Source organism: Pimephales promelas, chromosome 6, assembly GCF_988280905.1.
Source record: "Pimephales promelas chromosome 6, fPimPro1.hap1.1, whole genome shotgun sequence".
Classification (NCBI taxonomy): Eukaryota; Metazoa; Chordata; class Actinopteri; order Cypriniformes; family Leuciscidae; genus Pimephales; species Pimephales promelas.
In genome coordinates this window covers 24,117,766-24,144,064 of record NC_142774.1, presented here as the reverse complement: position 1 = coordinate 24,144,064, position 26,299 = coordinate 24,117,766, and the positions used below count along the sequence as shown (strand labels likewise).

General features: G+C 43.2%; 2 protein-coding genes across 2 annotated transcripts in view; one reads left to right on the top strand and one right to left on the bottom strand.

Annotated features, from left to right (window-relative positions):
* dnajb14 (DnaJ heat shock protein family (Hsp40) member B14) overlaps nt 1-26,299 on the bottom strand; it is an 89,573-nt gene that overhangs the window by 47,146 nt on the left and 16,128 nt on the right. The window contains exon 2 of the mRNA XM_039694669.2: nt 22-199. Within this exon, the coding sequence (XP_039550603.2) occupies nt 22-199 (178 nt within the window). The remainder of the gene's footprint in view (nt 1-21; nt 200-26,299) is intronic.
* LOC148978579 (uncharacterized) lies at nt 4,654-6,312 on the top strand. The gene is given in 3 exon segments (XM_089132631.1): nt 4,654-4,918; nt 5,974-6,047; nt 6,049-6,312. Coding segments are annotated over 3 exon segments (603 nt in total).

Genomic DNA, 26,299 nt, shown 5'->3' with positions numbered 1-26,299 from the left:
TTTATGCACAAGATGACTTGCCTTAGTACCCCTTCAGCTTGCTCCTCAGTAAATCCTTTTGTTAAATCTGCAGTGGAGTCCCGTTTCTGTGTCTCATGTTGGGTTTGGGATCCAGGGTGTGTTCCATTTGATGACTTCCTGCAGTTTGCAGTGCTGTTCCCTGCCGACGTACCATTCCTCAGCAAGGCTTCCAACAACACTGCCAACAAAGCACAACTAGGCTGAATAGCAGTTTTGACTGGGAAATAAAAATCCAATTTATGAATCAGCTAAATGGTGATGAATCTTAATGCCCCTTAAATTAATCTACAAGGACAAGGGAAAGTTAGACTTGGAGTTGACAGTCCTCTTTCATGTTGGTGTTCATTAGCTATTCAGCTTTGACTCACAGGAATAAATAACATTGTAAATCCAAATAGAAAACATTAAAACTTTAAAATGTTATTTTAAATTGTAAATATTTCACATTTTTACTGTTCTACTGTATTTTTATGTAATGCAGCCTTGGTGAGAAGAAGGGACTTGTTTCAAAAAACATTAAAAATAAATCATCACTACTTTTAACCAGTGCATGTATTTTGCCACTAGTTGGCACTGATCCAAACACTCTCAGGCTCAGTCTTGTCTCAGTACAAGAAGTCCTGCACCGTCCTGTTCTTGTGTTCATTTACATTTGCTTAGTTTCAGAGGGTAAATAAACTACAATGTAAAGTTCCCTTAGTTAGACTTGACTTGATGAGGACTAACAGTTTCCAACAGCTCGTGTTTCTCAATAAAGAATCTTGCTGAAGATACAGCTAAATCTCCTGGTCTTCGCTTCTGAGTTTCACACTTTAGAAGAAAAACTTCAAAACAGATGGTGCCCTGTGACCCGGATGGAGCTGCTCACCTGAATCCAAGTTGGAATGAGTTCCAGATGGAATCTTTCCGTACAACTAACAATTTGGTGAGTTTCACTCCATTCAAGGAACCACTGAAGACCAGTACAAATTTGTTATCCTCGGTCAGAGTTTGGTTAACCCTCTAGGGGTTTTTGGGGGCCCTTGACATGTTTTGAATACCCTAACATTTGTGCTTATTTCAGTTACTTACAACATACCATTGGCCATTGGTCAACTTTTATGCGGCTGTACAGCCAATAGAGTGAATGGATTTTTTTCGTTCTTTTTTCTATTCATATTGTTAGGATTGTACTATATAACCATAACCAGCATCTAAACGAGGATATTAATAATGAACAATCTTTGAAATCGTATACCCCAGCTTTAAAAGACATATCTCTCGTGCCTGTGTGACAAGTAGCCTATTGAATGAGTTACAGTTAATTTTTCGGACGCGTTTTCAGAATGGACTTCCCTGAAAGAGAGAACGCAAAACTTGCATCATGTTTATTTTTCTTTATTTGAGGAAAAGCAGAACACTTTGTTTTTATTCATCAAATTATATCCACAAAAAAACAGAAACTTAACAGGATCTAATGCTGTATAACACTTGTATGTAAGATCAAAATCAACTATTTTGAGTATTTTGAGTCTCTTTTACACTGATAAGAAAAAAAGTGAGCCAGAGGGTTAACTGATATTATCCTCTAAAATTTTCTTTTAGAGATGAAAGCTGATCCTTTGTTTCATGCAGGGAAGATTAGCATTACGTGCTAGTTATTATATATATATATATATATATATATATATATATATATATATATAGTATACACTGAAGATTAGCATTACGTGCTAGTTATTTTTTTTATTTATTTATTTATCCTCTGTTCACAGAGAAGGTTAGCATTATGTGCTAGTATTTTGTTTCATCCTCAGTACAGGCAGAGAAGATTACAGGCTAGTTATGTTGTTTACCCTCTGTTCAGACAGGGAAGATTAGGCTTACGGGCCAATATATTAGCATATCCAATATAGGCTATGTGCACAAGCGTAGTTTCGAACTTCCGCTTTTGTCAGAAGTCGGCATATCAGTTTCCGGTCTACGACTGGTCATCCGCATCCACTAATAAACAAACAAAATGAGTGCAGCTGTTGTACGAAAAAAAGAGTTCTTAAACACATCTAAGTTTCTAAGAACTGTAGGTGGATCTAACGTCCGTTTCACACCCGTTTGCAGTGTGTGTTGCGGTGCAGGAGCGTGCTGTTAGTGCGTTCACATATTATGATGCGTTTGTATAGTGAATAACTGATCCGCGGCTGTACAACAAAAACATACTTAATATTTTCATTTAAAGTCCAGAAGTTATGCTGCAACTTATTTTTAAAAACAAAAAAAAGTTGTGTCGGCATTGCGATTCTTTGTATGCACGTTTAAACACAATTTAAACAATGTAAGTTAGGGCTATTACTCCATGCATTACCTACAAGTTGCTCAAGCAAGTGGTCAAATATTTACTATATTAAAATCGCAAATAATTTAAATTAATTTAAATTAAAACTTGAAATTGACAAAAGCAGCTGACTTGCCTTTTCTTTTGCATTTAAATTTTAAAACAATAAATCTTGCATGTCACAACTTATTTTTCCACCTCCACGATTGAGACGAGTGTTGTTCATTCTGTCGCCTGGTTGAAGTAAATTGTAGTTTTCCTTGATTAAATGTGCATTTATGGTGAGATTACTACATTTTATTTAATTAAACGCATTTATGGTGAAATTACTACATTTTCAGGTCAATCTTTATTATTTTGACCACCAGCGTTTGCAGCACAGCAGAAATAGACTCGGTGTGGAAACGATCGCTGTGCTGCTGTTATACGTACCACACCAGTGAAAAGTGAAAGCCCTAACCTGTTTACATGGTGCGTTAAGAGACTGCTGTGTGGCACTTTGCTCTGCTTCAAGTCGCTAACAGCCATTTGAGCTTCTACAGCTTCCTGATAAACACCAACCTTCGTGAACAGTGGCTGCACAAAATAGACATTTTGAGTGACGCGCAAAAAATAATAAATATTAAGTATGTGTTTGTTGTACAGCCGTGGATCAGTTATTCACTGGAAACGCATCATAATATGTGAACGCACTAACAGCACGCTCCTGCACCGCAACACACACTGCAAACGGGTGTGAAATGGACGTTAGATCCACCTACAGTTCTTAGAAACTTAGATGTGTTTAAGAACTCTTTAGCAATAGCAGCACTCATCTTGTTTGTTTATTAGTGGATGTGTATAGACCGGAAACTGATATGCCGACTTCTGACAAGAGCGGAAGTTCGAAACTACGTTTGTGCACATAGCCCATTCTTGTAGGCAGGGAAGTTAAGTGTGATGTGTTAGAAATTTGGAAGGTTAACAATAGTTGATCTGTGTGATGTGGTAAGAGTGAGGTGACAATGACTAGGGATGGGAATTAATAAGATTCGCGCAAAAATTGCAAATCGCGCGCACGACTGGGGCACTCTCTCTCGCTCTCCCTGCTCGTTCAGTTTAACATGCGCACTGTCACAAGCGCAGTGGTTCATCACTACAGAGAGAGACAATTTTACTCACCGATTAAATAAGGCTTTGGCGGTACAAAAATTTGCTTGGGACAGTTGTGAAAAAATACAAAAGGGACATTTGTGAGTCCACAGTCTGTAGCCTACATACTATGGTTGACTCAGAGCAGGAGCATCGATAACAAGACTCGTTAACGCCGAGGGCATACAATATCGATGGATCATAAAACTTAAAACTGGTTCTCAAGTGGAACCGGTTTTCGATTCCCATCCCTAACAATAACACATACAAAGTTTAGCTACATCTGGCCACTTCATGTGTTTCTGTGATCTGATTGCTATCCGATCGTGAAAAGACCAGGTGTAACCTAAATACCCTCCGAAACGCATTCGAGACGGATTTAAATCCGATCGCTCAAACCACTTCATGGGGAGGACTGGGCCGCTTTACAAACGAAACTGGACATGTGTAAATGCATTCGTTGTTGAAACCGCATATGTAAATTGGACTTCTCCCAAAAATCCTGAAAAAAAAAAACGCGTGAGCGTGTTAGCCTATGCTATGTTATATATGACGAAGCTATGCTCATCGCTGATCGTTTGCTTCTGTCTGCTTTGCTGCCTGCTGTGCTGTGTATTTGTTTGCTCCAAGGCTGTACGCTCCGTTTAAACCTTGTATTAGCTTCGTGTTTCTTTCTGTTTTTAACCATCATTTCTAGTTGTTTATACTAAATACATTTTACCCAACATTTCAGATTAACCTTACACAGCTTCCGTTATTGTTTGTACAACACACTAGTAACTCGCTAGCCTGTTAACGCGCCACCCATGCGCTCATTTATTTTCTCTCGCACGCCCCTGCCTTTGAGTTCAGAAAAAGCCCGGTGGGTAAAACCAGCCAACAAACGCGGAGAGTAAGAATCAATAAAAACAAACACGGTGAGTAATGTCTTGTCCTGTTATTGTCACCTGTGTCACGTCACATGTTCAGTAGCCTTTTCCGATGGCAATATAGGATTTGTTTGTGATAAATGCAAGGAGACAGTCAGGCTGACGGAGAAGATTTCAGAATTAGAGACACACATCCAAACTTTAATTGAGGATAGTAAGAATGCTAGATCTTTAGATAGTGTTTTGGATGCGACTAGCATAGTGAACTCTTCACATGTTTCGGTTCTGGCTGAAGTAGAGCCTGTGAAGCAGGGCAGATGGATGACGACTAGGGATCGCTCTAGTCGCGGATCAAAGAACCACTCTTCCGTTCCGCTTCCCATAACATATCGATTTGCCCCACTCAGTGAAACAACCACTGAGAATCCTGTTGATTGTGCCCTGGTAATTGGCGATTCAATCACACAGAACGTGAAAATAGAGACACCAGAAACCATAGTCACATGTTTACCGAGAGCCAGAGTGCCTGACATCACAGCAAATTTAAAAGTGCTGACTAATGCTAATCGTAAATTCTCTAAAATCATTAAAGGTTCTATATGTAACTATTTTTATAAAATGAATCCTTTTTTTATTGCCTGTGTTTGAAGGGGTTGTAATCACACATTGCAATGATCCACTTTTCGGGTTTTGCCATTACCTCTGAAGGCCAATATTCTTATTTATATGCAAGGTCTCCGGGTCGGATTTCCTGCGAAATCCATCAGAAGTGACGTGCATGCGCGCTCCCGAGTCCTGAGCCTCTCTATCCTACAGTCTATCATGCGAACAACGGCACTTCAGCTGACGACATGGAGTCTGATAACCCCCCAAAACGTCCTGCCTCCAGCACAACACAGACTCCAACACAAACTCCACATAAATATATATATATATATATAAAAAAAGAAGTTTTATCTGCTCAAGCTCGTCAGGCAAAACGTGAATCTGATCGACTCCGGATGAAAACGCGGATCAACATAGTAAACTCAAGTGAAATAACAAGGTAAACTACAACATTACATGAATACAAAATAATGTTCCAGGATAACATTAGTATAACATTTAGTATGTAACTTATTTTATTTACTAGATCTAATGTACTGACTAATGTCGTCATCCCACTACCATATTGTTTATACACATTTCCAGACGCGTTCAGTACAGTATTGTTACTTCCTACGATCTTACTGAAACACTGAAACTGTTCAGTTTAGTTCACTAACCGTTTTCATTATCATATTATACATTCACCTATGTTGACATTGCTGATTGTGAAAGATACACGAATAGTTAGAGAAATGGCTTATGCTATATAACATCAGATGTCGGCTAAATGCAGTTTATTGTAACATTATGATCATGGAACGAGCACAGAGCATTACTTCAACGTCAAGCTGATAAAAGTAGGCTATTATTGTACCTGCAGTGGGAGTTTACATTAGTTTCCAGCATGTGTGATAATTTTGCGTTGCGTTGAAAGTCTCCGTGTGGCTGGTAGTGAATGATTGCTCGCTCTTGAGATTAAGCACGAGCACGAGCGCTCTTGTTGCATTCTGAAACATCACCACTAGAGGTCGCTAAACGTCGCATACAGCACCTTTAATCATGTCGGCACAAATGATGTTCGACTTCGCCAGTCGGAGATCACCAAAATTAATATTTAAGGGTTGTGTGAACTCACAAACTATGATGTCAGGCACTGTAATTTGCTCTGGCCCACTTCCTGTTCACAGGAGTGATGAGAGAGTCAGTCAACTGTCCTCACTTAATCGTTGGCTGTCTGAGTATTGTCTGCAAAATAATGTAGAATTTATAGACAATTGGAAAAGTTTTTGGGGCAAGCCTGACCTGTAGAAAAGAGATGGTTTTCATCCCTCCTGGGCTGGTGCTGCTCTTCTCTCTAGTAATTTGGATCATAGTCTTAGAGCTAAAACATGACAAATTTGGCACCAGGTCAGGAAGCAGACAGACTGGCTGAACTGACCGTCTGCTAGCGGCCCCGCGTGATCATCGTCAGATAAATCCCATCATATAGAGCAGGGCTATTCAATTGGCGGCCTGCGGGCCAAGTGCGGCCCGAGAGCACTCCAACCTCCCCCTCCTATTTTCTGGTGGTGCGGCTAAATTTGGTTATATATGCGCGTGGCCAGAATCATCTGAAGCGGTTTCTCGGTCAGTAAGAACAAATAGAGAACAAAATAGTGCTGGTTTCAGTTGTTTCACTAGTTTACTTTGAACTAGGCAGCACAGCCCAGTGGATAATGGAACACAAGCTTAAAGGAGTTGCGTTTACTCCTGGTCCCAGACACTATTATTAAACAGCGTTGCGACATCCATTGAGAAGCGTTTCAATCGGACACAGTGGCGCCTCCAGAAATTTTTCATAGGGGTGGCCAGATGGGGCCAGTTAAAATCTTGGGGTGGCACACCAAAACTATAAACCATAATTTCAGAATTGTATCCTAATGTTGTAGTAAACCAAACTATCAGAAAGACTTAAAGGATTAGTTCACTTTTGAAAAAACTTTTGCTGATAATTTACTCACCCCCATGTCATCCAAGATGTCCATGTCTTTCTTTCCTCAGCCGAAAAGAAATTAAGGTTTTTGATGAAAACATTCCAGGATTTTTCTCCATATAATGGACTTGCATGGGAACCAGACGGTCCAAGGTCCAAATGAGAGTTAATAACAGTTTCAGATGCAGCTTCAAATGTCTTTAAACGACACCAGACGATAAATAAGGGTCTTATCATGCGAAACGATCGGTTATTTCAAAACTTATTCCAAAAATGTAACTTTTCTAAGGACAAATGCTAGCCTTGCTCTATTCTGTGAGGTGCGTTTGAAACGTCACATAATACGTAATTACGTTCAAAAGGTCACGGGCGACGTAGCCGGAAGTACAGAATCAAAATCGTCCGACATCGTTGTTTTAACTTTTAATTCCTTTTTTTGTAAGCAGCGTTTGAGTTAGTTTGCGCGTTCAACTTGTAAACACTGACTCTGTACTTTCGGCAGCCAATTCAACAACAAATGATGCGTCTAAAGTTGTCTTCGTAGGATGTCTATGTATATAATTTAAACATTGTTTGAATAGTGTGTAACCACACGTTTATAAATATATTTTTAAAGATATTGTATTAAAAACTGCATATGTTGTTGTTCTTTAAGTTATAGTCCAGGCAAAGTAGCGTTTTACGACTAATTGTAAAATAATTTTTTTCAGCATAGATCATTTCTATGAGGTGTCCAGAACAACATACTTAAAGTCCTAAGAAATCCTAGTTGAGGAAATATCAGTTTAATTCGCATCAATCTGAGATGTGTGCCAGTAAGGCCAGACAACAATACACTCCAATGTGGCTATTTTTTTCCTTTACTCCTATCAAAATAAAACTTTATACAATGAAAGTATCCATGAAAAGTAACAAATTTTGTATTACAAGTTTCTTTGAAAATGAATTTTATTATGCAAATGAGCTATATACTAATCGAATATGCCCAAAATACACCCAAATAGGCTTAATTTTTTCCTTTACTCCTACCACAATAAAACTTTACACAATGAAAGTCTACAAGAAAAGTAAAACATTTTGTATTAGAAGTTTCTTTGAAAATGAATTTTATTATGCAAATGAGCTATTCGAATATGCCCAAAATACACCCAAATAGGCTTAATTTTTTCCTTTATTCCTACCACAATAAAACTTTACAAAGTAAAAGTATACAGGAAAAGTAACTTTTTTGTATTACAAGTTTCTTTTGAAATAATTTTAATATACACATGAGCTCTACACTTATTGAATATTTCATAATTTACATAGGCAGCAACACCCTTCATATGTATGACAAATCGACCCAATCGTCATCCAATCATCCTACTGCCAATGGGTGATGGCAATGCTGCTTTTAGACTGGCCTCTAACCTGAAAACTGCCTGGCTTGGTAGTACCTGCCAGGGGTATAACCCCCGCCGGTATAGTCTTCATGGTCACAGAGGGACACAAGCCTCAGGGGAGGGTTGGGTGTTTTTTATTTTATGTTTTCTCTTATTTTATTTTATCCTCGACCCCTTCTCTGTGGCTCTTGGTTCTGGCATCCCCAAATCAGTTCCCGGTTTGTTCTTTGCTTAGTTCTTCCCCTCTGGGTCATATTCATCTGATAGATAAAGCAACTGTGAGTTTGTGCATGCAGCTAGTACCACAACATTCTCTGCAAATGGCAGTGCAAGGGAGTCCATGTTTTTTGCATATTCTTCTCTTTGTGCCACAGTCTTTCTTGCAACTACAGTGGACTACATCTTGTATTTCTGGTGGTGCCGTAGGCTGATCGGTCATTATTGGCAAAACTCCCCTATCCAAAACATGCCACCCCCCGTCTTTTGGGTCCATACTTTCACTTATCCCTTTCCACACCATCATTTGTTAAAAGACCCGAAGACTATGGAACTTTGCAGATGTTGACGTTGGAGGGAGAGTTTGAGGTTCCACTGGAGATGAGTTCGGGGTCACTTTTCAGTCACTATTCAGAATATAGGTGGGGCCACGGGTCGCCACATTCCCGGGATGGGCCGGCTGCGTCTCCATCCATTGTTTCCTGGTTTCGTCTCTTATCTAAATCTGACCATGGAGTTGACTGGCGGAAAGCTGAAGGTGATTGCTGATATCAGTAAGTAAATATACAGTAAACACAGTACAGTATATCAGTAAGTAGATATTTAAGTAAAACTTAAAATAATAGCGAGTCCCAAATAGTCTGTCTTTTTTACACGCCTGGTGTGGCTGCAGGTTTGGGTAAATAAAAGCCGGTCTCAAATAGAGGCCAGGTCTGTTTTTTAGTTTCGGGTTGTTAATCTTCTAAAACCGTCAGATCGTCCGCTTTTTGGCGTCTGCCAAAGCAAATTTTTGTCCCGCAAAAGACTATTTTGATCGGTGAGTGATGTAGAATAGAAACTGCTGCGCTTGATAGGGCGCATAAGGAGCAGATCCAAATTACGTTTGAGAGGGAAACAACAAATTGAGGGTTTCCGAGATTTTTCTTATTTTCATTTTTTTTTAGAAGTAGTAATGGGTGCTCACGGTTATGGATAGAAATGTAGTGGAGTAAAGAGTACAATATTTCCCTCTCAATTGTACTTGAGTAAAGTCAAGAGTACTCCCCAAAAATGATCCTCAAGTAAAGTACAGATCCCTCAAAATTGTACTTAAGTACTGTACTAAAGTAAATGTACTCTTATACGGTCCGGCTCTGCTAACTACATACATTTTTGTTTTACAAGATAACTTGTAAAACAAAAAGGTTACTTTTCATGTATACTTTCACCGTCATTGTTCTGTGAGGTTTAATTGTGAGTTTTATAGGAGTAAAGGAAAAAAATAAGCCCATTAGGGTGTATTTTGGGCATATTCGATTAGTAAATTGCTCATTTGCATATTCAAATTCATTTTCAAAGAAACTTCTAATACAAAATGTTTTACTTTTCTTGTAAACTTTCACTGTGTAAAGTTTTATTGTGGTAGGAGTAAAGGAAAAAATTAAGCCTATTTGGGTGTATTTATATTCGATTAGTGTATAGCTCATTTGCATAATAAAATTCATTTTCAAAGAAACTTGTAATACAAAATTTGTTACTTTTCATGGATACTTTCATTGTATAAAGTTTTATTTTGATAGGAGTAAAGGAAAAAAATAGCCACATTGGGGTGTATTGTTGTCTGGCCTTACTGGCACACATCTCGGATTGATGCGAATTAAACTGATATTTCCTCAACTAGGATTTCTTAGGGCTTTAAGTATGTTGTTCTGGACACCTCATAAAAATGATCTATGCTTAAAAAAATTATTTTACAATTAGTTCTATTTTTGGCTCCAAAATGGGCTACTTTGCCTGGACTATTAGCCATCTTCTCACATTTGCCACAGAAGCACCTGTATGACAAGTAAACATGACGCCACAGGTCCCTCGCATAAATGTAATTTCGCTTGTACGTAGCAAACTTTATCACAGAATGTGTATGTAGTTTCAAAAAATGTGCCAGCATTAGTGTTTGTGTGTCTGTGTGTGTGTGTGTTGCACATACATACTTGCAAAAAGACGCGATAACAACAACTCTATAATTACATAAATGTATCAACTAACCATACTGAGACGTACTGGTCCATTCTCATGTGTTTATTCTGCCTGAGTCTCTTAGTACTATTTATATATTCTGATTCAAACGTACGCTGAGTGACATTCAAAACAGCGCGTCTCTCACTCCCCTTCTGCTTACCGACTGCCATGATGTTACGCCCTCATCCAAAGGCAGAGCGGGTATATGCAGCTCATTTGCATTAAGGTAGCATACACCAATAACAGCTCATTTTTAATCAGGTCCCAAAATGACATTTTCAAATGGTTATAATAAATTAACTATGGGGTATTTTGAGCTGAAACTTCACAAATACATTCTGGGGCCATCCGAGACCAATATCACATGGAATAGATGATATTATCACATGGAATAGATGTTGATGCCATTGAAATTCTGCAGCAGAGCGATGACATCTCAGATCATCACTATCTAGTATCATGTAAACTTCACTTAGCCAAAGCAGCAAAGCCGACTCCATGTTATAGATATAACTTCTGCCACTAAAGATTGCTTTATCAATAATCTCCCTAATCAGTTTCACCATCTCAGCATTCCAGATAGCTTGAAAGAACTCGATATCATGACAGAAACTTTTAACTCTCTCTTTTCCAGCACTTTAGAAGCAGTTGCTCCATTGCTCTTAAAGAAGATTAAAGAAAATAGTCCAACGCCGTGGTACAATGAGCACACTCGGGCCCTTAAGAGAGCAGCCAGAAAAATGGAGCGTTGCTGGAAGAAAACTAAACTAGATGTATTCCGGATTTCATGGAAGGAGAGCTCAATTGCATACAGAGAGGCCTTAAAAACTGCTAGGTCTGCTTATTTTTCAAACCTATTAGAAGAAAATTAAAATAATCCTTGGTATCTATTTGAAACAGCGGCTAAACCAGGGTTTCTCAAACTCGGTCCTGGAGGGTCGATGTCCTGCAGAGTTTAGCTCCAACCCTGATCAAACACACTTACCTGTGACTGTCTAATGATCCTGAAGACATTGGTTAGCTTGCTCAGGTATGTTTGATCAGGGTTGGAGATAAACTCTGCTGGACAGCGGCCCTCCAGGACCGAGTTTGAGAAATCCTGGGCTAAACTAACGAAAAAGTAAGCTTCAAGCCCAGAAGATTTAGACCACATCATAGTACCGAGACAGCTCTCATTAGAGTCACAAATGATCTGCTCTTATCATCCGATCGTGGTTGTATCTCTCTATTAGTATTACTCGATCTTAGTGCTGCATTTGACACAATTGACCACAACATTCTTTTAAATAGACTAGAAAACTATGACATCATGACATCAAGGCTAGATTATTGTAATGCTCTACTGGGTGGTTGCCCTGCATGCTTAATAAACAAACTTCAGCTAGTCCAAAACGCAGCAGCTTGAGTTCTTACCAGAACCAGGAAGTATGACCATATTAGCCCGGTTCTGTCAACTCCGCATTGGCTGCCTAAAAACATTGTTTAAATTTTAAAATGTTGCTGATTACTTATATACTTAAGCACTAAATGGTTTAGCTCCGCACTACTTGAGCGAGCTCTTAAAGGTATTCGCTTCTTCCTGTATTCGCGAAGATAAAATATCTTCTTATTAAACTGTATGGACACTGACAAAGTTCTCAATGCTTCGGTTTGAATGTAGGGACCCTTATTATGCTACTGTGTTACTGTGGGGCTATTTTGAGCCTTGTTAGTGGTAATAACAAGCGATTTTTATTTGTCATTACTCTATGCCCTATAGCGTTATACTAGCATTATAGGCTAAACTGTTTTTAGAGATAAAACTATTTACATTCGGCAATCATGAAAACAAATCTCAGATAACGGTTGACAAGGTAACAATGTGCAATTAGACCAAAGGTTCATTTTGCACCGGAGTTCTCCTTTAACGCATTATAGTCCTTCACGTCTATTGCGATCTGAAAACTCCGGCCAGTTGATAATACCTAGAATATCAAAATTGACTGCTGGTGGTAGATCTTTTTACTATTTAGCACCAAAACTCTGGAACAATCTTCCTAACATTGTCCGGGAGGCAGACACAATCTGTCAGTTCAAATCTAGACTAAAAACACATCTCTTTGGCCTAGCATACACATAACACACTATAGAATTCCTAAATTCAAATTAGGCTGCATAGTTTAGATCAGCCGGAACCGGGAACACCTCCCGTAAATCCTGATAGACTTGGTACATCAAAAGAAGGATGGCGTCTACGCTAATATTAGTTTCTCTGTTTATCCCGAGGGACCCTCTATGGTGGACCTACGCCTGGACCCATCCCAACTCATCCTTAGTGCCGGCCTCATTGACACGACAGCCATCGGCACTGATCCTCAACATCCCATCTTCAAACCGGCGTGATTACTTTGACTTGCAAACAGATGGAAATGGACAAATTCTCTTAAAGGGGTGGTTTACTGCTTTTTTTATTTGCATGGTGGTGTTTATGGGGTGCAATATAACATGTTTTCTTATTTTTCATAAATTTCACCTTTATTGTCAGCCGCGTTCTCCTCTAGCCATTTTAATGACCGGTTGACTTCCTGATTCTATGAAACCAGTCCCTCAGAAACAGGCAGTGGTCTCAGATTGGTTAGTTTGGGCCGGTGTGTTGTGATTGGCTAAACTGTAGTACACGTTGTACGGATACTTAACGCCAGTGGCGAGGGGGCGTGGTTCAGCGAAGTCTGTAGTGGGAGAGCGGGGACGGAGCCGAGCGGTGAATAAGTGGGTCAAGTTAAAATGAAAAACACATGTCTGTGATTTCAGTGATTGGCGTGAGGAGACTGCATATAAGCAGGCCGTACTGACAAACGTTTTGAGAGACTGGGAGCTTGTGTCCTGTGGAGTCCTGTTACCGAACGCGTGACTTTTGAAAGCTGTATTCAGCGGGAAGAGATTTCACTGCAGCGGTGTTTGGCAAAGCTGTTTCCAGTGGGAAGAGTATTACCACAATTGTGACCATTTGAAGCCGTGTTCAGTGGGAAGAGTATTATCGCCTATTTATTTTTGCCTTTGACATTCTGAGTTAACTTTATTTGAGCGCAACCTCACGCTGTGAAAAGAGTTGTGTAAATAAAAGTGCACGAGTCCCACTATTCGCCGACCCTGTGTCTCCTTTCATCACTAGGGCTGGGTACCGAGCTCTGTACTTTTTAGGTACCGAACGAATTGCCCCGGTACTACAGAGTATCGAAACAGGTCTTGTTTTTCGGTACCAAATTTCGGTACCCAAGTGATTTATATCGTCAACGTCAGTGAAACAATAAGCACGCAGTATGATAGGCGGTGGCGGAAAACACTAGTTTACGCGGCTGCTCAGAGACGAAGCTCGTCACATGTGAGTATGAGAGAGTGTGTGTGAGTGTGTGTGTGTGTGTGTGCGTCAGGGCTGGACTGGGCCAAAAAAAATCGGCCCGGGCATTTTGGCCCAGACTGGCCCACTACATATGAACATAAACACAACCGAACTGTGTACGCCGTTGAATATGTATACCAACAACTCCTATCAAACCCACCAACGCCATCTAATGAATGAAATGAAATAACTACTAAGTTTAAAATAGAATTCTCCAATTGCATTGGCAATAGCCTACCTGTCTTTCTCACAAGATGTTTCAATAGTAACCTCTGTCCCTCAAGGGGGGTTCGGGGGCATGTTCCCCCGTAAGAAAATGTTGTGCTTTTTAATGTTAATTTCATCAATCTGGTGCACTTTGAGAGTTCAAAATTAAGAGCTCTAACCCATATTCAGTGTGCAAATTGAACAAAGAAAAACCCAAAACTCTTTTAATTGGGATATGCTAGTGTCTGTCTACATTATACTACATAATTAATCATAGTTATAATATTAATCACATGACAGTAACAGCCATATTTTGTAAAACACATGCACTGAAAAATAAAAGCAACTTTCAAAATTAGCTTGGAACTAATTTCTGTAACTTGAAAGATATATATAAACACATTATCTTTTATTTTGATGGAAACGGCATTCAGCTTTTATTTTGGAGAAAAACATGGTTTACAAACGGGTCTCTTGCATATTATCATTATAAATCTAGTAAAATGCGTCTCTACACTCACTAATGTCTCTCGTGATCCCCCTCACTCCTCATCAGACACTGAAGGCTGTTTCTTTTTTTTTTTAACGCCATATCTCTGCACATTCCTTGCGTTTCTTCTCCATCGCTCTGACTATTTTGACAGATACACTGCACGCTCAGCCCAGAGGGGGAGGTGATTAAAGATGTGATTGGACCAGCCCAGTGTCAATCAAGAAAATAACCAATGGGCCGCTGATCTCCATGTTTCATGGGCCGGTCTTTGAGAAAGAAAAAACCCACGCTGACTTTTTTTATCTGATGCGTTTCAACGGCACAAAGATCCCAGCACCGCGGCCGCAAAACTAAACGCAATGGGCCGCTGATATGATTTGTATGGGCCATAAAAAAAAAAAAAAAACACTTAAAGTTTGAGATGTATCGGCCCAAAAAGCACGTCGGCCCACCGGGAAAATGCCCGGTATGCCCGATGGCCAGTCCAGCCCTGGTGTGCGTGTAAGTGTCCCAACCCAGATGGATAGAAAATATGTGGGAAATGATCCAAAGTGTACCCATATGCCAGACTCGATGCCAGAAGCACGCAATGCAATATTTGACAAGATAATTGCCGCCAAGACCAGTAAAACACTAGCCTGGTAATACCAGACTCTGCTACTTCACTTTGCTTTGTAGACAGAGTCTGGAATGGCATAATAGAGAAGTGTTTTCTCTCTCGCAAGGGGGCGCTTCTCTGAAGTTTAAAATCATTGGTTACCCGTAAGCCAATCAGATAAGTTTATTTATGACGTATGTTATGCGCCGACACGGCCGCATCGAGACATTATGCATCGAACTCAAATCTATGATCGAGCTTCCACTGTAGACAGGGAGCGGCGCTTTTGTAAGAGCTGCAACATGTGTGCCAACCAGGAATGAACAATTCACAAACTAGGTTATTTATATGAATTACCGAGTTGCGGCCGCCCCGCAGCATCAGCTTGCCCTGCTCTCACGAGCCATGACTGATTTAGCTTCCGCCGCCACGCAGCGCCGCGAGGACGAGCCCCAGCCCCTGCTCTCACCCTTTTCTGTCTATGGCTCTCACGAGTCAGGAATGATTTAGTTTCCGCCGCTCCACAGCGCCGCGATCGAGGGCGAGACCGAGCCGCTGCTCTCGCGAGTCATGAATAGGAAGTTCATTTTACTGATTTTCTGAGTCATTCGAGTAATTTTGTTTAAGTGGCTTAATGTTATAATTTTAACAGCCAAAGTCCCCGATCACATAGATCACCTACGCAATGTTGATCATATTCTGAATTAAGAAATCATAATGATTTACAGGGAACATAAATAATCACTTTACCTTGCTTCCGAGTCTTACGTTCATTTGTCACGTGACATACACAATGAACAGATTGTTCATGAAATCACATATCTGGGACTAATGCAGCAGGATGTCGAAACGAAATATGGTGGATTATTATTATGATAATAAGAGCGCGCCAAGAGCGTTCACAGCCGAGGAAACCGACGTTATTGACATGGCCGTAAAAGACAGAGAACTGACGCTGAATGGGGGTAAGTTATGTCCTTATAGTTATGCATATAGTTATGGCCAAACAGGTCTGATCCGTCATTACTACAATTAGCCTGAAAAAAATGGGTAGCGTAAATGCCTAAGCTTGAAGTGTTAATATTTGTCCTTGTTATAATGATTTGCAAAAATAAAAACGTCTGCACGCGCCGGTCCTAGCTGTAAACACTGATGATGCGAGCGAAATACTGGAGTGAACATGGCTGTAAACGACTTTTGCTTCAGTTTGAAAAACCTCGTAATGTTCTCCATAACAGAGCGAATTGCATCCCGTGTCTTATTTCCCATTTCTGCGGTTGTTTCGGTATTCGGTTTTCAATTTCTCTAACCTACAATGTACTCCTCTGCGCTTAGCGGCTACGTTACGGCTCTCAGCCCGCCCTCTGTTCGTTGATTGGCCGGCTGTTTTCAGGCCGGTGGAAAACTGAAAGATAGGCTGCTATCTCAGACTGACTACAGGAGCGAAATGAAATTAGCGGAAGTAGGAAGTCTGACGTAGTCAGGCTAGTAAAACACGGTAAATCTGATAAGCACGCAGACACTTGAGAGGACAAAGTTTATCCATCTTCGACTGCAAGAACTGGAGCGCGTCACAGATGAACCGACACTAAGGCTCAGCATATAGGATACTTGCCTCATAGACATGAGAAAAAGGCCTATAGACGGTCAAAATATGTCTACTTTTAAACGAAACGATTAGAAATTAGCTTGATTACCTAATCCATATAGGCGCGTGCATTCACTGCTGCAGGAATGATGAGTCAACATCGCCATAATCAGGGGTGCAACTACCCAGTTTCAGAGGGGTATGCAGCAACAATTTTAGCGTGTGTGTGTGTGTGTGTGTGTGTGTGCGCGTGTGTGTGTGTGTGCGTGCGTGCAAGAGAGAGAGGCGCGATAGAACAGTGGAAAAATAAAACCTGTTCTTATATTTGTGTACACTCGCAATAAAACATAACATTGTGCTTTTGTCACCCTGTAAACTCTTGACAAACTGTAACCTACAACTGTCACGACATTCAACATTCATTCAACGTTCGACATTCTGAAACAACACTTTAGCAAACTAACATACACAAGCATGCCTCTATCAGCTTTCTACAATACACTGCCCATGCCAGGTGAAGACGCTATGGAGTATTGGATCAGGCTGAATAAGACAGTGGATGTAGCAGTTGAGTGCCTAAAGAGAAAGGGCGGTAGCATCGATGACCCAGGCCATGAAGTCAGCATAATGTTTATTAAACACTGCCCTGATCAGTCTCTCGCAGTTGTTTTCAAGTTCAAGTCGGCAGATAAATGGTCGGCCTGTGAAATCCAAGAGAGGCTTGATGAGCACAGGCAGGGTAAGAAGGCTTGAGCTGCAGCTGTTAAGCCACCTGAGTCAAACACAGCAGTGCACAAAGTTCATTCCCAGTGTCAGGTGCCTATGACTGACTCACCTGCTCCGCACACCGCTGTTCCTGTAACTTCCTCGAATACTGCCGGTGTCAACAATGACTGCATGAAGAGCTTGGTAAGCTTGTTAGACCGCCTGGTCACACAACTAAATTCAGCACTCAAGCAACTGTGCCACATTTTTTCCAGATGGCATGTAGGGTTTGCGGGACTTCTGATCATTCAACACTGTCTCACTGCAGATGGGAAAACCGATGTCTAAAGTGTTTATCCCCTGGTCACTGGAAAAGGAACTGCCAGCAGATCAACCAGCGCAACCGCTTTCAGCCTAACGACGGTGCTGGTGTGCAAAATCAGCAGTTAAACTGGGAGACCCACCCCTGGGGAGGGGCGGTGTGTGTAACATGCACAAATCCCTCTTTGAAACCTGCGACCTGGCAAATCTATATGAGGATAGTTGCGCTGCTGCACCTAAGGGGTCCTGCATAGTCATCCAAAACGCTCAGAAGATCCAAGCCTTCGGCGAGCTGTTCTACTCACCTGTCCTAGTCAATGACGATGTGCAACTTATGGGCATGTAAGACTCTGGCTCGATGGCATGTATCATCAGTAAACATGCAGTGGAGAGACTCAGCTCTGCTGGTGTCTTGCCTGAGAAACAGCACCCTGAAGAGAACATTTTGACTATCTCATTTTGGGCTCCAATGTCATTAAACATCTGAAATGGGTCTTGAAAAGGGACAACGGTTACTGGGATCTTGCATCCAGACATGTCCATCAGTCTGAGCCTGAGGTTGAACACTTCTGTCCACAATCACCAATGTCAAACGTTGGAGAGGGATTGCAGTCCTGGACAAAATAGGCAGTGTCAAGCTCACCCGAGGTTGACACTCCTACCCAGACATGAACACTTGGTTTGGGGCAGACTCCCTGATAATGTGCCTATGGCTACGTTCACACTGCAGGCTGAAACGACCTAATTCCGATTTTTTTGCCCCTATGCGACCTGTATCTTATTTTTTCATGACAAGTCTGAACGACACAGATCCGATCTTTTCAAATGCGACCCAGGCCACTTGGGTATGTGGTCCAAATCCGATATGTATCCGATCTTTTGAAATGTGACTTCAATCTGAACGGCCAGATCACAAATATCCGACCCGCACGTCATTGCACGCACCTGTAGCTAGCCAATACACACTAACTCCAACGCGTTTCTGCACTGTTATGGGCCGCTGCAGACGTGTCTCTTCCCCAGTGTTGTGCCTGAACGCGTTCAATGAACGATAGTGCATGAACGCGTTCATATAGTGTATTACTACCTGATGAACATTACTGTGAACACGTTCATTCTGTGAACATGCACTCTCTGTCAGTTTAACTTCGTACAGTAGGGTGCCAGATTTCTATAGAGGCTTCCAGGGGAAAACCTGGCTAAAACACATGTAAACATGCCTTAAAATGTAGCGAAAAAACACCCAATCTGGCAACACCAGCCACCAGTGTCTCACCGCGGCCACCGGCGACAAAGCAAGGTACTATCAATTAAACGGGTTTTATGACGAGGTCGGTGATGGTGAGGATCGGAAAAATCTTACATTCATGTGCAAACTTTTCCCGTCGATAAAATAATTGTTGTCTGTGTTTGTATATGGGCTGTGGCAATAATAATAATAAAACAAAAGCTCGCAACATATGGAAAAAAAGAACTATTCCACAAACAACAAGTGACGTCGTTGACCGCTGATTACTCTTCTGCGCATGCGGGTCACTTCTGGGTCATTTCACGTTCACACAGGAGATCACAAAAGGTCGCTTTTAATTGGAAATGTGAACGGCCTTGCAAAAAAATCCAATTTTTTTAAAAAAAAATCGGAATTGAGCATTAAGCCCTGCAGTGTGAACGTAACCTAAGTCACCTGGCAGCACAGTTGTTGTGGAACCGACCAGTTCAAAGGCCATTCCACTAGGTGTGCTCGTGGGTTGTCTTGTCACACCTCCCTGGGGTGATCTGGGGAAGTTGTCAAGTGAGTATGCTTCGCCACTGGTGATGGTGTGGAAGAACGATGATGGGTTGTGTATTTGCACAGACTTCAGGTGGTTGAATGCCAGGACTTTAAGGGGGGGGGGGGGTTACTGCTTTTTTTTTTGCATGATTCTGTTTATGGGGTGCAATAGCATTGTAGTGTAGGACAGGCTCGTGTGGGTGTGATGGAAGGAGACACAGGGTCGGCGAATACTGGGGCTCGTGCACTTTATTAATCAGCGTTTTTCTCTTCCCACAGCGCTGTACGCGCTCAGAAATAAACTAACTCAGAATATAAATAAACACACATAGATGAAAATAACAATCTTCCCGCTGGACACAGCTTCTCGTGGTTGGCAGTGAACAACTCTTTCCACAGCTTTACAGCTTTCTCTGGACACGCGTGCACGAGATCCCAGTCTCTCTCTCAAACTGCTTGTCAGCACGGCCTGCTTTTATGCGGTCTCCTCGCACCAATCACTGAAATCACAGACAGGTGTTTGTCATTTGAACTTGACCCACTTATTCACCGCTCGGCTCCGTTCTCTCTCTCCCGGCACAGACCTCGCTAAACCACGCCCCCCTTGCTACATACCCCCACCGCCCGACTCAGGCCGGGGTGCCGTCCAGCCTGCAGCCTCCACCACCCCCCCACCCCCCCGGGAGAGGAAGTCAGCCACAGTCATCTGTGCACCCGGCCTGTGGATCACCTTGAACTTGAAAGGTTGTAACGCTAGATACCAACGGGTGATCCACGCGTTGGTATCCTTCATGCGGTGGAGCCACTGCAGGGGAGCGTGGTCCGAACAGAGGGTGAATTCTCGCCCCAGGAGATAATAGCGGAGAGTGAAGACGACCCACTTGATGGCAAGTGCTTCTTTCTCAATGGTGCTGTACATAGTCTCTCTCTTTGAGAGCTTTTGACTAATGTTCAACACCGGCCGATCCTCACCCTCTATCTCCTGGGACAAGACAGCACCCAGCCCCCTGTCCGACGCGTCAGTCTGTAACAGAAAAGGGAGAGTAAAGTCAGGAGCCTGTAACAGCGGGCCACCACACAGGGCAGCCTTTATCTGGGTAAAAGCCTGCTGACACTGTTCCTTCCACTGGACGGTATCTGGCGCTTCCTTTTTAGTTTGATCAGTCAGCGGGCTAGCAAGGTCTGAATAATTACAAACCTTCTATAATATCCTGCTAGCTCCAGGAACTGTCTAACCACCTTTTTGGTCTTAGGTCCTGGACAGGACACAACTGCAGCCGTCTTATCAATTTGGGGATGCACCTGCCCATGACCCAAGTGAAAGCCCAGATACCCAACTTCCACGCGCTCAATCGCACACTTCTTTGGGTTGGCCGTGAGCCCCGCCCCTCGCAGCGTCCTGAGATATATGCAGCCGGAGGATCCTGTCCATCAGGCGCTGAAAAATGGCAGGTGCCCCAAACAACCCGAAAGGAAGGGTGACAAATTGGTGTAACCCGAACGGTGTTGTGAAAGCAGTTTTTTCTTTAGTCATTGGATCTGCCAATAACCCTTTATCAAATCCAGTGTCGAATAAAATCGAGCAGTACCGAGCCGATCTAGCAATTCGTCCACCCGTGGCATTGGATATGCATTGAACTTTTATACAGCATTCACCTTGCGATAATCCACACAGAACCGAACTGAGACGTCAGTTTTAGGAACCAAAACTATCGGGCTCGCCCAGTCACTGTTGAGTTCTTCTATTACCCCCATATCCAACATAGCCTTTAATTCATCCTGAACAACTTTCTTTTTATGTTCAGGTAATCTGTATGGCCGGCTCCGTATAACCACGCCCGGCTCAGTCTCAACATGGTGCTGTATGAAGTTTGTTCTACCAGGGCGAGAACACATCAGCAAACTCAGTTTGTAACTTTTGAATGTCAGCGATCTGGGACGGCGAGAGGTGATTCCCACAAATGGCCAGAGCTGAGGATGGAGATTTTAGACTCGCCTCCGGCCCGAGATCCTCCTCGCCACTCACTACTGTCGCCAGCATCGCTGACTCCGCCTCATTCCACTTTTTCAGGAGGTTGAGGTGGTAAATCTGATGTGTTCCGTCCCTGTCTGATCGAAGAACCTCATAGTTGAGATCCCCAATTCGGCGTGTGACCACAAATGGCTCGTTTCCACTGAGTGGTACAGTACGGTAAAGTTCGGCTCGGCATGCAATTATTTGCGTTTCCACTGTCAAAAGTTGTGAATGGTACCAAAAAGCCGAACCGTACCGTACCACTTTTTGGGTACCCTTCCGTTGGGGTACCTAGCACATTGAAAGGGTACTAAAAGGTGGAGCTAGACTCACTGCAGAACGGTGATTGGTGGACAGAGTATCGTCACTCACGCGTGCTACAACGGCATTAAAGCATACAGTTGAAATATAATAGTACTGTTATTGTGTCATCATGAAATGTAGTTTTAAGACTTTTTCAGGTAAGAAAGTAGTTTTTTAAAGCTCAAATCTGTGGTTTATTTATAGATTTATGATAATTTGACTGAGATCCATTCCAAGCGATCACCGGACGCTCGCGCTCGTGTCCCCCACCTGGAACAGCCTTTCCTCAGCTAGTCGTTCTAATGTTTGCCGCTGACTCGGATGTCTCTGTAGTGGTTAAACATGAGAGATAGTTCGTCTTGTATAAACCTAACAGGTGATCTTTGGTCTTGTGAATCTATAATTCATTCCCTGGCCAATAGTTTTGGCAGAAGGCTACGTGAAGTTTCATATCTTTGAGCGATGAATTTGTATATTTGACTGACTGAATTGTTTCTTGATGTTATTTAAGCTTTACTGTATATCATTTTGTACATTTTACTTATACTTTTATAATGGCTATTATTGATAAAACTGAAATTCAACAAAGAGATAGTTTTGTCATTTCTTTTTTATTTTATTACAAGATCATCTGTAATGTTGTTTATTGCAACATTTGTACCAATGCGATATGCAATACATTACATTACATATTGCCTGAAATATGTTTAATATTTTTACATTTAAACGAAAAGAGGCAGGGTTGTTTTATATTTAGTTTTGTCATAAATATAACGTTACATAGGCTACATGCAGTGAATAAAATCAATAAGCTATGCGTTGCCTGAACCACATTTGTGTGCTTTAGAATGTTTAAAATGTATTGAAATGAAATGGAAAAGAAGCAGAGTGGTGTTTTATAACATATTTCATTTTATTGTTGCCTAAAATGAACATACAGAGATAACCGGAGTCGCATAGCCAGAGCGAGCAGAGTGCTGCCTTCAAGAACGCACTGTTCCATTAAAAAAATTACTGGACTCGCGTCCTCGGGATCATTCTCCTGAGTCGGACTTTACGTTGGCTTATTGGAAACGCCTAATGCCAGCGCTTGTTTCTAGTGACAAACATGCCGAGAAGCAAGAACAAGATCTGCTGTCTGTCATCCATTGTTGTTTACTATGTCACTTTCTTCGCGCGAAAATGACGTCGATCACTTCTTTCCAGCATACCACGCCTATCAAGAATGGGTACTGTTGCCAGTGGAAACGCAAGCCTGATCATGGTGTACCCGACCCGTACTGTGCCGTACCGTACCCCTCAGTGGAAACGAGCCAAAAGGGTCCTTGCCACTTGGCGAGTAATTTAGAGCTGGATGTGGGAAGCAAAACAAGCACTTTATCTCCCAGTGAAAATTTGCGTAGTCTTGCCCCCCTGTCGGACAACCGACTTTGTCTGTCCTGAGCCTGTAACAAAATCTCCATAGAGAGCCGCCCCAAAGTCTTGAGTTTTGTTCTCAAGTCCAGGACATATTGAATTCCGTTTTTGCTATCCGAAGGTCCGTCCTGCGAAGCCTCCCTAAGGACATCCAGCACCCCACGGGGCTGGCGCCCATAGAGCAGGTCGAAGGGGGAAAACCCCGTGGAGGCTTGGGGGACCTCCCGTACAGCGAAAAAAAGGGGTTCTAACCACTTATCCCAATTTTTGGCGTCTTCCTGCACGAACTTACGAATCATGGATTTCAACGTGCGATTAAATCGTTCTACCAAGCCATATGTTTGTGGGTGATAGATGCTGGTACGAATCGATTTAATGCCGAATAATTCATATAGTTCGCGAATGGTGCGCGACATAAACGCCGTGCCCTGATCGATGAGAATCTCTTTCGGGATGCCCACCCGGGAGATTAATTGAAACAGTGCGCTCGCAACACTTTTAGCAGAAATGTTGCGGAGCGACACTGCTTCAGGGTATCGCGTTGCCTAATCCACCAGAACTAATGCAAAGCGATGCCCCCGTACAGATCGTTCTAATGGCCCGATAAGGTCCATGCCAATTTTTTTGAAGGGGACCTCTATTAAAGGAAGTGGGCACAATGGTGCTTTTCGATTCACCAACTGACGTTCACGATAAGAGGCGCACCACCTGCGCACATTCTCGTGAATGCCCGGCCAGAAAAACGGGTCATTAGACGATTTAGTGTAACTGCTTGCCCTAAATGCCCAGCCATTGGATTAGAGTGAGCCACCTGAAAAAGCATTTCCCGGCGGCTCTTTGGTACTAACAACTGAGTTGTATCCTGCTTTGTTTGGGTGTCCTGATTGACCCGATACAACTTATCCTTTATTAAGGCAAAATATGGATAGGAGAGCGGCTGGTTGGGGTGGACAGGCTGCCCATCGATCATATGGACCTGATCAAACGCATTTTTAAGCATCTCATCTCGGGACTGTTCCAAAGGAAAATCACCGCGGTCAGAAAAAATCTATCATTCTGACGCACTCCGTTCCTCTGAAACAGAACCGATGGTCCCGGTACAGAATCTCCTGCCTGAACCATCTCTCTCTTCTCCCTATTTTTAATCCAGAAGCACCCGTACATAAATGAGCCAATAAAGTCCTAAACCCCGGCCAATTGGTACCTAAAATTAATGCTTTTGACCCCGAAATTGTATTGTGACAGGCACTAAGGGGTAACTCACCACCTCCCCGTGCACACACCGAACCCTAACCATGTGGCTCTTATCCAATGCCCCCGGACGGATCAGGCTTTGGTGAATTGAGGTCTGGTTGCAACCTGAATCCACCAAAGCCCAATGAGTACCCCCCTTGACACTTACAGGTATTTGGTACAACCCAGCTTGATCGGGGGCGGCCTGCGGGGCGTCGGGAACCCTGACCAGCGTCCCGATCTCCATCACAGGACACCGGTCGATGAAATGCCCAGGGTCCCCACAACGCCAGCAGGCCGGCCCAGGCCTCCCCGCCATCCCCGTGGCAGGTAGTGGGTCAAGTGATTGACGTGAGGAGAGCGTGGGCCCTGTGCTCCCAGTAGCGCTGGAGGTGGGAGGAGTTTCCCGGGAGCAGGGACAGGGCGAGAGAGAGAGATGACAAGGGTGGGGTTTCGCCGACCCCCGGACAAGCCACCATCTGATCCTCTGCCAACTGGATGGCCTAGTCCGGCGACGTCGGGCGGTGGCACTGGACCCACAGGGCAGTCTTCTTAGGCAACCGAGCCACGAATTGCTCCAGCACCACCAGCTCTATAACTCCCTCGATGTCGCGGCCCTCGGCGGCACGCGTCCCGGAGCTGTTGCGCGAAGACGAAGGGCCAGCCGGACTACCCAAGCTCCAGGGACCGGAACCGGCGATGACTCTGCTCCGTAGTCCGGCCGACACACTGGAGGATGGCGCGCTTCAGGTCTTCATAGACCAGGAGGCTCTGGACTGGCAGCTGTTGAGCGGTGATCTTGGCTTCACCCGATAGGAGGGGGATCAACCGCACCGGCCAGTCCGCGGCCGGCCACTTCCCGGCCGCAGCAGACCTCTCAAAGAGGTCCAGGAAAGCCTCCGGGTCATCCTGGGGTCCCATCTTATATAGAGGCATGGCTGTGGCCGGCGATGTGGAGGCTCGAACCTCCCGGTCTATCCAGCTCCGAAACTGCTCGCAGTCCTCTCGCTGGCCCTGGAGGAGCGCCTCGAAGCGATGTTGTTGCTGCTCCTCCATCTTGAGCAGCGCATCCTGGTGGTGTTGGTGGAGGCCCGCAAGCACGTGGATGATCTCCGCGAAGGGTGATGACAGAGGATTTCTGGCGGCGGCCTCTCCTTCCATCCCGGGTTTCGGCACCAGTGTAGTGTAGGACAGGCTCGTGTGGGTGTGATGGAAGGAGACACAGGGTTGGCGAATACTGGGGCTCGTGCACTTTATTAATCAGTGTTTTTCTCTCCCCACAGCGCTGTACGCACTCAGAAATAAACTAACTCAGAATATAAATGAACAACACAAATAGATGAAAATAACACTCTTCCTGCTGGACACAGCTTCTCGTGGTTGGCAATGAACAACTCCTCCCGCTGGACACAGCTTCTCGTGGTTGGCAATGAACAACTCTTTCCACAGCTTGACAGCTTTCTCTGGACACACGTGCACGAGCTCCCAGTCTCTCGGCCCGCTTTTATGCGGTCACCTCGCGCCAATCACTAAAATCACAGACAGGTGTTTGTCATTTGAACTTGACCCACTTATTCACCGCTCGGCTTCATTCTCTCTCTCCCGGCACAGACCTCGCTAAACCACGGCCCCTCGCCAAAATCATGTATTCATGCATTTTCTTTTTTTAAAAGACTTATTTTTGATAAACTTCACCTTTATTGTAAGCCGCGCTCTCCTCTGTCCTCGAACGACTGGTTGACTTCCTGAGTCTATGAAACCACTCCCTCAGATACAGGCAGTG